Source organism: Anolis carolinensis, chromosome 2, assembly GCF_035594765.1.
Source record: "Anolis carolinensis isolate JA03-04 chromosome 2, rAnoCar3.1.pri, whole genome shotgun sequence".
Classification (NCBI taxonomy): domain Eukaryota; kingdom Metazoa; phylum Chordata; class Lepidosauria; order Squamata; family Dactyloidae; genus Anolis; species Anolis carolinensis.
This window is the reverse complement of record NC_085842.1, coordinates 241,115,592-241,129,849: the sequence shown is the minus strand read 5'-3', so window position 1 is coordinate 241,129,849 and position 14,258 is coordinate 241,115,592. Positions and strand designations below refer to the sequence as shown.

Below are 14,258 nucleotides of genomic sequence, written 5' to 3'. Positions count from 1 at the left end.
GCCAGCTGATAAAGGTGGAGCCATAGTATTAATGAACCGCACTGATTATATGGATGAGATCCGTAGACAATTATCTGTAAGAGAACATTATCTCAATATAGAACGGGACCCTACACACCATATCCAGTCAATTATAAGAACGGTGACATTGGAAGGGCTGGCACTTGGATATATATCAGAGGATGTATATAAATTTCTACATACACCATGGCCCAGAATCCCTGTACTATATACTCTACCCAAAATACATAAAAACATTAGACCGGTACCTGGCCGTCCTATTGTATCCGGATCGGGCTCAGTCTTAGAACCACTAGCTAAATTCGTGGACCACTATTTACAACCTTTTGTGAAACAGACTTCTTCCTATGTTAGAGATACAAAACATTTTATTAACATTATTGAATCCTTGGTGATCCCAACAGATGCAGTCCTGATGTCTGTAGATGTAATATCACTGTATACCAATATTCCGTTAGAGGAGGCACGATATATATGTGAATCAACCTTGAACAGGAGGCCTAATCACCACCCTCCCACCTTTTTTTTTGTTGGATCTTCTTGATATTATTCTTGAAAAAAATTACTTCAAGTTTGATGAAAAATACTATTTCCAAATACAAGGTGTAGCCATGGGCAGTCCTGTCGCGCCAGCGATAGCCAATTTATTCATGGATAATTTGGAGAATGAAACTATCTTGAATCACACAAAGAACCCTGTAGCGGACGGCATTATCAAATATTGTAGATTTATTGATGATATCTTTATCATTGTTAATTCACATCAGGAGGCAGTAACGTTATTATCCTGGATCAATACAATTCACCTCAAAATTAAATTTACAGGAAACATCAGTTCTACATCCTTGATTTTTCTAGATGTCGTGGTTACAAAGGAAAATGATCGATTGAAAGTGAGTAACCACCGAAAAACCACTGATAGAAACTCCTTGTTACATTACAACAGTTACCATCATTGGGCATTAAAAAATAATTTACCCTTTACACAGATGCTCAGGATTAAACGCAACTCCTCTACCCTACAGGACTTCAATCAGGAAATGGAAGAGACAAAAAGCAGGTTCAGAAATCGAGGTTACCCAGAGTCCATAATACAATCAGCCTACTCGAAGGTTGCCAGTATTCCTAGATCTAAACTCCTAGAGGACAAAATTAGACCAGGAGTAGACAGATTGATATGGCCACTCACACTTACAAGTTTGTCCAATCTAGCCATCAAAACTGTTAAAAAGTACTGGAACTTAATAAGAGACATCCCTGGATGTGATAGACCCCCTTTGGTAGCATATAAAAGAACAAGGAATATTGGGGATATATTGGTACATTCAAACATAATCAATAGGCCCCGGACTGTAAAATCTAATCTGGTGGGCAACTATCGCTGCCATCATTGTTCAGTATGCAGCCAATTGATAGAGACCAAAATCTTGACACACCAACATCTATCATTCGAATTTAAATTTCCCCATTTTGCCACCTGTACAACCAAAGGGGTTATTTACATGATAATTTGTGATTGTAATTTATCATATGTGGGGCAGACTCGTCGAGAAGTTAAGAGCAGAATTATAGAGCACAGGAGCAAAATACGAAATCATGTCAGAGAATCCATACTGTACAAACATTTCTGTGATCTACAGCATAGTCCTGAATCATTCAAATACCACATACTAGAAGTAGTATCACAATCCAAACATATGGACTTCAATAATAAACTTTTGCAAAGGGAAACATATTGGATTTTCAGATTACGGACAGAACATCCACAGGGCTTAAATGAACAAAATTCATACAGTTGTTATATATAGAACCTTAGCATACTATAAATCCCTAATTGAATACACCCAATACAATAAGGGTACTCATAGCACCATCTGGTGGTATTTCTTCTATATCTTCATATAAACCTTTCTGTTTCTTTAACATCTTCCCCTTTAAATTGAGGCAACCCCTTGATGCTTTTCATACTCGCAATTAGAACCTAACACACAGCAGAGTATCCCGTGAGTATATACTGTTTTAGAAATATACAATTTGTTTAAAAACAAATTTTTGGATGTTTGTAACTCTTTAATGCTTATGGCCACTCCTTGTTCCTTTGACCTAGATTCCACTGTAAAAAACAGGTATCTCTAAGGAGAACAAGTGTTAAATTTGGAACTATGTAAGTATATTGTAATGTTGTTTATAGTTATTACTCAATGGATAGGTAGTTACTTATATTTTGTGTATGTAACTATTGGTGTCTTTGATATACATTTCATAATGTAAATGACATGTATCTCTAAAGAGAACAAGTGTTAAGTTTGGAACCATGTTAGTATTAGGCAATGGATGATGTTTTATGGATATATTTTGTCACTTATGTTAGTGTACGTAACTATTTTCAGACCACCAGAGGAAGGCCTGATGCAGGGCCGAAACCGGTCGTGGCGAACTTACTCTTCTCGGCAATAGAATATACAACGCCGATTGCACTTCAATGTATATTGGACTATCCATTTGAGGCTGCTTGTTATTACTGTGAATTTAACGCCGACTGCATTTCTATGTATATGGGACAATCCATTTGATGGTGTTCGATATTACTGTGAATTTAAACAGTATATTAATTTGCCAGATATATTATTTACTGAACTGATTCATTTTCAATTGTATATATAGGAGGTCATTTGTGTTTGAGTTGACTCAGGAACCCTGATTGATTCATGTCTGGAATTCCCCTGTCTTCTAAGTGTTGTTTTTTTATTTACCATCCTGATTTTAGAGGTTTTTTAATATTGGTAGCCAGATATTGTTCATTTTCATGGTTTCCTCCTTTCTGTTGAAATTGTCCACATGCTTGTGGATTTCAGTGGCTTCTCTGTATAGTCTGACATGGTGGTTGTTGGAGTAGTCCAGCATTTCTATGTTCTCAAATAATATGCTGTGTCCAGGTTGGTTCATCAAGTGCTCTGCTATTGCTGACTTCTCTGGTTGAATTAGTCCTCAGTGCCTTTCATGTTCCTTGATTCGTGTCTGGGCAATGCTGCATTTGGTGGTCCTTATGTAGACTTATCCACAGCTGCATGGCCTCATTTCATACAATGTTATCTTTTACATAAAATAGCAAAATCAGTTTTTGGTTATAGGATTTTGGGGGGAGGGGATATTTTCAAGCCATGGATACAGAATCCGTGGATACCGAGGGCCAGCTGTACCGTAGTTTTGTAATCCATACATTGATAGGAAACTGGTAGTTCTGGGGACCAATTTTCTGCTTCTCAAGCCATAGGGACTAGAAGAAATGCCAATAATGGTAGGTAGAAAGGGCTAGAAGTCGGTTTTGAAAGATCAGTCATTTCTAATGTTTAGCAGTGTAAGGGGGGCTGCGACCTATTTAAAAAGTACATTCATGCTTAGAGACTTCCAGGAAAGTCAGTTTAGGTGGGGAAGGGCAGGAAAACGGTGGCCAAGAGATTCTGGGGAGATTGTGGGCCACAAAAAACAGCTTTACAAAAGTTGTATCTGTTCTCAGAGTTGCACTTTGCTTCTACATGATTGAGATTATAATGCCTTTTAAAGTATGGAAAGCCTTTTAAAGTATGGAAAATATTCTTTCTTTTAAAAATTGAACTGTTTATATAAGAGCTGAGAACCAAAAATCACAATCAGAATACCATTAGCCCTTATAGCTAGGTGTGCTTCAGATATGCTTAACTCCGCAATGTCGAAGAGTGATGCTCCTGGTAGTTGTCACAATGACAGTATCCCAGAAAGCCTGTGCAGTATCTAAATTCAAATAAAGATGGAGTTCTTGTACAACTGGAGGGTAGAATGTCATTAGATGTCATTTTCATGATAAGCAAAAAAAACCTTAAGAAACATTAAGATGGATGAGAAAATGAAATTTTTTAAAGCTCTCCTGCCATAACGCTTCCAAAATCTCCTTAAAAGGGTAATTTAAAAAAAATGATCAAACACTTTTGCAGCCACAGAATGGTTTTCTTTTACTGAAAATGTTATTTTTGAAATGTAATTTACACTGCCGTGCTAAGAAAGATGGTTCATTGGAAGTAGCTTCACTGCTTATGACTCATAGCTTCCACATCCTGAATCCTGTAAACACTTTGCTTGGTGTAAGCTCCATTAAACAGAGTGTTATATGTGTCTGAGTAAGCCGTGCTGGATCAGAGTGGAGGCCAATCTAAATCCACCATTCTGTGTATTCATTTATCTACCAGCCAGTAAGTTGCCAAGCAGCAAGGTATGAGTCCATCTACATGTTTTGTCTCATGCGATTGAAAGACATACTGCCTCTCATACTGGAAGTGATATACACCCATCCTGGTAGTAGCTAGTGATGGCCTTAGCACACATGACTTCATACTATTTCCTTTTCAAGCCATCCAAGTTGGCAATCCATCTTGTGGCAGTGAGTTCCACAGTTTTACCATGTGTAGTATAAAGAAGCACTTCCTTTTATCTCACCTGAATTTCCTATCATTCAGGTTTCTTAGGTGAGCCTGCATTCTGGTGTTATGAAGAAAATCTTCTCCATGGCTACTTAATTGCACTTCGCTTAATGTTCTTCACCTCTATCATACATCCAAGTAACCTTTTTCTTTTCAAAAATAAACAGCCACAAATGTAATCTTGCATCCGAATGTGCCATTTAGTATTTGTGTGTGTGCTTTCAAGGGTGAAAATAGAAAAAATAGTCAACAATCAAAACCTGTGTAGGAGCGCAGACAACATCTGCATACAAAAGACTTAATTCTTATGGGTTTAGCGATGCCTAATGAAATCTTACAGCACTATGTAATTGCTCCTGATAAGCACGAATGCCTGATTTTTAATTTCTGTCAGCACGACGTGAATACCAATTTCCCTGGTATCTGGTAGGGTATCAGGCCCTTAATCTGCTTTCAGCTTCACCCTGTAGGCATCTGCCCAAGAGCAAACCCACCAAATGTACTGTGGTTTACTGGTTTGTGCTGGTTTTAGCCTTGGGATTCTAATATGGAGTTAAACTGGGTTAGATTAAAAAGTCCTGTTTGGTAATGTGAAAATGATTTATCTTCAGGAGTGGAAGTTGTTGGGCGAGTGGGCTTATTAGCAAAAGACCCCCCCCCCCCCAATAAATGTATAGCAGAATAACTTATTAGCAGCAGCGTGACTCAGCACCAGTCGCTAAAAGTGACAAAAAGAACAAAAACACACAGACCAATGTTATCTCTTCCTTAGGAGGCTTTTCTTTGTAGCAAAATAATATGATTGCACTATTTATAAAAATAAGGTTTACATAACACAAATAAAGTTCTTTATACTTCCTTCTTTGCTTCCATGCTTGGCTTCTTTCTTGTGCAGATAAATAGCTTCTAGCTTCGCTCTCACAGAGCCTCCTCTCACCAGACTTACATTGGAGCTTCACGCATGAGGCCTTCAATCTGGGGCTTCTCACACTCAGTCTTACTATGTTACAGGCACACTTGCTTATATTGAACTACAGCTTTTGCTGAATCATTGCATCAATTTGCTGAAGGGGAAAAGGCTCATAGGGATGATGAGAGTTGAAGTCTGAAATACCTGGAGGGCCCAAGTTTGCCCATGTCCATGCCTGCTCTATCTCCATGTCCCCATCATTTGGGGGAGGACGTTACCCATTTCTCTATGCATTTCTCCTGTTCTAAAAGTTTGAAGTGCTTCTTGTGAGGCCTGGAAGATTGTTGCCGATTGACACGGGCCTTGATCCCCTATCATACTACAATTCAGATGTTGTCCATACTAACCATGGTATACTTTGGGATGTCTTTGCATACTCATCTTCAACTTCTTTTCTTTTCCTTTTCAGAATTGAGTTTCTGCGACATTTGAGAAGTTTTTTCCAGGTTATGTTTAAAATTGAAACCAAATCTCCAGGAGAAGAACGCAAAGGTGGTGAAAAGGTGTTAATGACATGTGTTGGCGTAGGATTTTCCAATCTTAGCAAGACAGTCAGATGATATGTTCTGTGGACTTTTAATGAAAAATGCCTTAGCGACTCATGGTCTGTCAAATAAATCTTTCTGTTGCAAAATTTTTATGCTACATCTAATATATAGATTTTCTATTGCATCTATTTTTACACAATTTGTAATACAAGAACTTCTATATTTTGTCAAAGTAATTACTAAAACGTTATGTAAAAAAGTTGGTTATCCAATTAAAGAATTATGATATGTGATGTAAAGTGTAATGAGTGAACATTTCAGTAAGGGATATTTCCAAATCATTGTAGTATGGAATTGTGTACTTAAAATACAAAATTATTTTGCTGTTTTTCACTCAGGGTAGAACTTCATTCATAAATAGTTTCCATCGTAATTATACTTCCTGTACAAATTTATTAGGGCTAGGCTAAAAAAAATAAAGTCTTAATTAAATATTTTCCGCAAACAATCATAAGCTGCTCCCCATAACTTAATTTCCATCAGAATAGTTGTTGTCTGACTACTTGTATTATTCTAAAGCAGGGATGTCTAACTCGTTTTCATCCTTATGGCTGCCTTCAAAGGGTCATTGGACCTAATAACAAGAGAATCCGTGGATACAGAGGGCCAATTATAATTTTTGTAAATAGTGGCCGGTGCTTTTTGGTTTTACCAGATGTTATTGAATGACACCTCCCATCATTTTTGATTGTCCACTATACAGACAGAGAATAATGGGAATGACAGCCCAACAGCATTTGTGGCTCTGAGGTTGTGGGAAGATTAGAAGTCATTTTAATGTCAGATGTCATATCTGTTGGGGATTGTGAATGATAGGTAGAAACTCTTACATGTGCCCATGAACCCAGAGTCACACTGTAGAATGATGCACCACTCAACTTTGCAGAACAAATAACACAGGAACTTTTACTAAGTCCAAGAGGTCAACAGAACAGTGGTATTTACAATAGTCCCTCTGAATGCTTACAGAAATCAGCAGTCATAAGCAGTCCTTTCTTAGTCCAAAAATCTGCTTCAGTGAAGATCAGCAGCAAACAAGGCCTCAGAAATAGTCAGGCCTCTCTGAGTACAGAGCCATTTTCTTTCTAGTCAGTACTCAGTAGACTCCTACACATGCACAGAGAGAAACCTGTTCAAAACCGGTTCTCCAGCAGCAGGACAGAAATAGTTGCAAACCCATTCCCAGGTCCTTGTAAACTCATCCAGTTGGCTTCATGCATTTAATTTTCCAGTTAACACACATATAGTATCTTTGCAAACCAGGACAATATCCACAAGCCTTGTATCTAAATTCAAACTCCACTATCCTGACTAAACAGAACAAACTGCAACCTTCCAGATCTTACTGTACTATAACTCTCATCAGCTCTAGTTATGATATCTGATACAGGAGTTGTAGTCCAGCATCTGGAAGGCCACATAAAATGACATGAAGGGCCAGATTCAGCCTGCAAGCCTTGTTTGAAGCATGTGTTCTAAAGCTTTCCTCTTCATCCTATGGGTAGGCTAACAGTTAATGCCTTGTAGAGAGAGACTGAAATTAACAAATTAGCGTTCTAAAGCTTTCTTCTTAATTCTGTGGATAGGCTAACAGTTAATGCCTTGTAGGGAGAGACTGAAATTATTGGTGTGTCCCATAACAAATCTGTGGCAAAAAGGAGCTTCTATTCATCAGTATCATCTGTCTGTTGCCTCCTATGTCAAACTTTGATCTAAGAGTCTAGACTCCATATAATTATACTTCCAAATAGATACATCCTTATGGAACTTACAGATGTGTCATGATGTCTCTAGCCACACTGAATGACTGCTACAATCTCAGTAGGGAGGGCTGATGAAAACAGTGACTGCTTTTGCTGCCTAGCAACAGTGGGAAATTATGGTACCAGATCAGAGCACATCATCAGAGCATAAACCCATTAGTGATGATTCATCACACTAGCAATGAAACACTTTTAGCTTTCTATGGTCAGAACTAGTTCTGGATCAGTTGATGGTGCATAGAAAACACCTTGGGAGGGGATCCGAAATTGCTTTTCTTTTACCTAGAAAGCACTTGGAATATAACACATGTTTATGGGGTTCCATCAGATAGCATATAAGCGGATTTCTGCCATGATTTCCCATTCTTCTCCCATCTGAGAATATGCCACAAAATCTGTTGTCATGCAGATCGAGGAGGCTGCCAGGCTGAGTGTGATGGCACGCCCTAGCCTTTCAGAAAACTATAGTGTCTGGCTTTACTCAAGGGCTATCTGTATACCTTCTATTAAGATCGAGACCCTTAACATATAGAGGCACTTTAGGCAAGGTGAAAAGATAACCAAATGAGTTAACTGAAAACAAGATGAATAAAGGGTTAACTCCACCCAGGGCTAATGAAAGATAGCTTAAAACAATACATTACAAATTGAGATTTTGCTGACTGCAATCATCTCTCTGGAATCTGAAAGTTCTCTGTCTCTGGTGCAAAGCAATGGCTCACAAGCTGGAGCCCAAAGGCTGTCTCAATCTTCTTTCTTTGTGAAGCCTAAGCTAGTCAAAGGCTCCTGTTGTCTCTGGGATTGGTGGTATAAGAATACTGCTGAAAGCAGTGTTTATAGTGCTAAGTGCCTGTTTTGGATTGCTAGGCCTAGGATTTTCCAGACAAAAACCAGGCCTGTAGTCTCTATAGCTCTACTGCAGAAAAAGGAAGAGTCTAGCAAAGGAGCTCTATATAGGCAAATGGAACAGACCAACTAAGGCTAGCCTCTTAAGATTTTATGCTCTACCCAAAAAACTAAGTGAGGTATCTACACTATTGGGAAAACCTATAAATGGGGAATTGAAGCAAAGGAGAGGAAAAGACTTCACAGTGAGTCCATTCCACTCAAAAAACCTTTCTTGTGGGATGTTCACCGCTGAATACAATCCATGGCAGTTTATTGAATGTAAACCTTCCCATTCACGACAAGTTGTTAACAACACAATAATTCACTACTATAATATTGGGCACCCTGTTAGTGCCAAGTACAGATATCAGCCTTACACCTGCAGATATCAGTTTTTGATTGAGGCAGAGATATTTTTCAACATACAGGAGGATCACTGCAATGATTATTCTATGACTGGTGGAAACTGGGGAGGAGATAAAAAAGATCTGTTTGTTCCTGCAGAAAGACATAAAATGGTTCTATTATAAGTTGAGACCTTCATAAGTCACTGGTAGGTCACAATGGATGGTGTTAACATGTCACATCTGGCTGTGGGGACATAGCCTGATGCTTCTTCAATGCAACATTACACTGGGATTGGAACAACGGGATTGTAGTGGTATGTCTAAAAGGTGGGGAATAGCTAGCTAGTAGTAATGTAGTGCTGCACATGGAATTACTATCTTATGCTCAGCCATACAGGATGCTTCTTAAAGTACACTACAATACAACCATAGATTCAATGTCCGTGGTTTCACATATCCATGTTCCAAAAATTATTCCCTCCAATAGTGTTTGTGAACCTCTCTGTGTCTTCCAGTGCAATTCTATGGTACATTTCTGGCCCAAATATATCCATGATTATCTGCATTTCATGGAACAATTGCCCCATGGATATGAAGGGATTGTACTGTATATTATGCATGTACACGTGTGCACGTCCTTGCATCCTGTTTATATTTTGATCACAGTTTGCTAAAAGGGAGTATGCAATATTTGTGTTGGGTTGCTGTGAGTTTTCCAGGCTGTATGGCCATGTTCCAGAAGCATTCTCTCCTGATGTTTCGCCCACATCTATAGCAGGCATCCTCAAAGGTTGTGAGGTCTGTTGGAAATTAGGCAAGTGGGGTTTATATATCCGTGGAATGTCCAGGGTGGGAGAAAGAACTCTTGTCTGCTTGAGAAGTGTGAATGTTGCAATTGATCACCTTGATTAGCATTGAATAGCCTTGCGTTGAAGCAGCCAGGTTTTGAAGCTGCAAGGCCATTCAATGCTAATCAAGGCGGCCAATTGCAACATTGACACTTGCCTCAAACAGACAAGAGTTCTTTCTCCCACCCTGGACATTCCACAAATATAAACCCCACTTGCCTAGTTTCCAACACCTCACAACCTCTGAGGATGCCTGCCATAGATGGGGGTGAAATGTCAGGAGAGAATGCTTCCGGAACATAGTCATACAACCCTGAAAACTCACAGCAACCCAGTGATTCTGGCCATGAAAGACCTCAACAACACAGTAGTTGTGTTAGTAATTTATTAATTTTGGAATAGTATGATTGCACTGAAATAAATTCCTGAAAGCATTTGTCCACAGAATTAAGAGGATGTCAGTTATGCTACTGTATACAGTCATTTTCTATATATATTTTAATTCTGCCTCAACATAGCTAAATCTAGACTTGGACCATTTACTGTAGTAGTTCAAAATGTCTGTTTTGCTTCCTTGAAGGAACAACATAAATTCTGGCAAGTTGTTCCTTGTTTTTAAATTCTGGCTTGGCATTCTGCACAATGACATTTATTTAATTCAGTGAACAGTATCTGGGACAGAAAACATTAAAACAGCCCTCCCTGATTTGGTACCCACCGGATATCTGGAATTAAAACCTTATTCATATCCTGCCAGCCTTCTGAGCTTGGAGGCTGCGAAATGTGTTTGATCACAAATTGATATTGTATGAAAATACCCATTTCATCGCATCTGGGAAATGGTCACACCAGGCAAGATTGGCACTGAATAGCTCAAAGTAATAACAGCAGCAAAACTGATTAGCCATCAAATTCATCTGGGAGTTCAAGTTAAAAAAACTAACATTTCCCAACTCTGCATCTACGTATTTTCTGTGGCAGACACGCCAGAAGCGAGGCTTACAAAGAGCCTCTTAAAGGTTGGTGAGGTTTGCATGGGACCCAGGGACTTTCCAGGACCTGTCTCCTTATCCAATTTGTAGCTTAACTGAGCACAGAGAATCCATTTTCATGTGATGATCTCTTAAGAATTCCTTTTTCAGGGTTCTTAATGCATTAAAACTAAAATCCAAGGAGTGGCTTTGTTATTTAAGTAGCAAATTCTTCACTGGACTACACATTCGTTCTGGCTTTTAAGGAGTATGGCGCCCTGTACAAATATTAGAAATCCACTTGGTGAAAATTTGAGGAAAGTTATCATCATGCTTGTGGAGCCCTCAGTGGTGCAGCAGGTTAAACCGCTGAGCTCCTGCACTTGCTGACCAAAAGGTCAGCGGTTCAAATCCAGGGAGCAGGGTGAGTTCCCACTGTTAGCCCCACCTTCTGCCAACCTAGCAGTTCGAAAACATGCAAATGTGAGTAGATCAATAGGTACCGTTCCGGCGGGAAGGTAACGGTGCTCCATGCAGTCATGCTGGCCACATGACATTGGAGGTGTCTATGGACAACGCCGGCTCTTCGGTTTAGAAATGGAGATGAGCATCAAACCCCAGTCTGACACTACTAGGCTTAATGTCAGGGGAAAACCTTTACCTTTACTATCATCATGCACAAATGACTATGTGCCACAAGAGGGCAATAGAGAGAGATAAATATAGGTTTTTCTTCTATGGCTTCCTTGAATTTCTGCATTATAGAATTCAGTTCATGCAGTTTGACACCACTTTAACTCTCATGGTTCAATGCTATGGAATCATGGGAGTTGTAAATTTACAAGGTCTTGAGCCTTCTCTGCCAGAGTGCCTCACCAAACTACAATTTTCAAAGCATTGATTCATGGGAATTAAAGTTTCAATCTGTATTGATTCTGTAGTGTAGATGTACTCCTAGTCTGATTAATTTTGGGCTTGACTTCACTTTCTCCCACTGCTCTTTGTTGTGGGTGTAGGTAGAGGTAGCAGAAGATAGCTAACAAGACAGCCTTGAGTAATAGTTCTGGGCTGCCATACTTGCTAAATGTCCCAAATATCCAGTTCCTGTTTGAATGAGTAATTGAACTTAATGTCACTATTGTATGCAAAGATTACAAGTGCATCTACATTGTAGAATTCAATGCAGTTTGACACAATTTTTAGCTACCATGGATCAATACTACAGAATCATGAGAATTCTAATCTGGTGAGACACTATTATTTTTTGGCAGAGAAGGCTAAAGACCTTGTAAAACTACAGCTCTCATGATTCCATCGCATTGAGCACTGACAATTGTGACATCAAAAAGCATTAATATTTCAGCATTGAAGCTCCCCGATACTCTGGAGACAGATCTCCACTCGGCATCAAATCCTGTCTGATCTTGGAAACTAGACAGGGTCTGCCCTGCTTAGTACTCAGCTGGCAGACCACCAACAAATGCCAGGTGTTGTATGCCAGATTTCAGAAAATGTGTTTTGACCTCAAACTTATTCTCATTTTTATTGCTGTAATATTGCACATTGTTGATAGGAAGCTTCCCACTGGTGTGGAAATTATCTATCCGACAGACGGCAAGCTATTTAACCTCTGCAGACTGAAAGCCAAAACCAAGGTCGCAACAACATCTGTTATAGAAGTCCAATATGCTGATGATAATGTGGTCTGTGCTCATTCAGAAAACCACTTACAAACCACTCTAAACGCCTTTGCGGAAGCATAGGAAAAGCTTGGCCTCTCACTGAACATTGAGAAAACCAATGTTTTCCTTCAGCAGGCACCAACCAATCCCTCTGCAATGCCAGGAATACAGCTTAATGGTGTAATGTTAGAAATGCTGACCATTTCTGTTACCTTGGCAGCCACCTCTCCACAAGAGTCAACATTGACATTGAAATACAACACCGTCTGAGCTCTGCAAGTGCAGCATTTTTCCAAATGAAGCGGAGAGTGAGGATCAGGACATATGTAGGGAGACCAAGATGCTTGTTTATAAAGCTATTGTACTCTCAACTCTGTTATATGTCTCTGAAACTTGGACTGTCTACAGACGTCACACTCAAATCCTGGAACAATTCCATCAGCATTGCCTCTGAAGAATCCTGCAAATCTCTTAAGAAGGCAGGCGGACAAACGTCAACGTGCTGGAAGAAGCAAAGATCACCAGCACTGAAGCAATGATCCTTCGCCATCAACTCCACTGGACTGGCCACGTTGTCCAAATGCCCAATCACCCTCTCCCAAAGGAGTTACTCTTGCTTGACAGGGTCGCACTCCCCCTGAAGGTGCAGGTTCACAGCTTGGGGGTCCTCCTAGACTTGACGCTGACACTTGATGCTCAGGTGTCGGTGGTGGATGGGAGGGCCTTTGCACAATTAAAACTTGTGCGCCAGCTGCGACCGTACCTCGAGAAGTCGGATCTGGCCATGGTGGTCCATGCCTTAGTTACCTCTAGACTGGATTATTGCGATGCGCTCTACATGGGGCTGCCCTTGAAGACAGCCCGGAAACTGCAATTGGTGCAGCGTTCAGCAGCCAGGCTACTAACTGGAGCGAATTACAGGGCGCTTTGAACCCCCCCCCCACACCTCTCATTCAAGGAGCTCCATTGGCTGCCGTTTATTTTCCGAGCCCAATTCAAGGTGCAGGTGATCACCTACAAAGCCCTAAAGGGTTTGGGAGCCACCTACTTTCGTGACCGCATTTCCCCCTATGAACCTGCATGGTCTCTTCGCTCATCAGGGGAGGCCCTCCTCTCGCTCCCACCACCCTCGCAGTCGCGGTTGGTGGGGACGAGGGAGAGGGCCTTCTCCGTCATGGCCCCCGACTCTGGAACTCTCTCCCCAGGGAGATTAGGCAGGCCCCTACCCTCCCTATCTTTCAAAAGAGCCTGAAGACTTGGCTCTTCCAACAGGCCTTTGGCGATTGATTTCTAAAGTTTGGGATCACCCAGTTGTCTATTTTATTTTATAGCATTTTTCACTCTGTTAGCTGGATATATTCTTCCTGTGCACTCCTTCCCTAGCATTGCAGTGGGACTACTGTCTCAGCTAGCTACCTCTTCCCTAATTATAGCTCGCACTACTCGCATTTTTGGCCCAGTTCGTTTTTAGGTTCTTTTCAGGATTTTATCAATGTATGATTTTTGTATATGCGATCTTATTTGTTTTTATTGATCTGTTTTTATATTGTGTGTTGTATATTGTCTGTTTCGCCTGGGCCATAATTTTGGCCCCCAAAAACTGCCTTCAACTTATACATGATGTTGACCTGTACATGAGTATATATGGGTAGTTAAAATGCATATCAGTCTTCACAGCAAATGCTCATGTCAGAAGAAAATACCCGCAGGAGGAAAGAGCAAAATCATAATGGCTGTACTTCAACATGCACTTGTTTTAGTTATTC

At 40.2% G+C, this 14,258-nt stretch overlaps 2 protein-coding genes across 2 annotated transcripts in view; both read left to right on the top strand.

Moving 5' to 3' along the window:
* rcl1 (RNA terminal phosphate cyclase like 1) overlaps positions 1-6,226 on the top strand; it is a 35,956-nt gene extending 29,730 nt beyond the window's left edge. The window contains exon 9 of the mRNA XM_003216491.4: positions 5,855-6,226. Coding sequence (XP_003216539.1) covers positions 5,855-6,005 — 151 coding nt within the window. The 3' untranslated portion in view covers positions 6,006-6,226. The remainder of the gene's footprint in view (positions 1-5,854) is intronic.
* On the top strand, positions 333-5,135 carry LOC134296604 (uncharacterized). The gene is made up of 2 exons (XM_062971949.1): positions 333-2,185; positions 2,412-5,135. Exon 1 carries the CDS (start codon positions 633-635, stop codon positions 1,827-1,829), a length of 1,197 nt encoding a protein of 398 aa, XP_062828019.1. The 5' UTR covers positions 333-632; the 3' UTR covers positions 1,830-2,185; positions 2,412-5,135.
* Positions 6,227-14,258: the final 8,032 nt, after the last annotated feature.

Coding starts and splice junctions, on each gene's coding strand:
- LOC134296604 (XM_062971949.1), top strand. CDS start 633: ATGGGCAGTCCTGTCGCGCCAGCGATAGCCAATTTATTCATGGATAAT.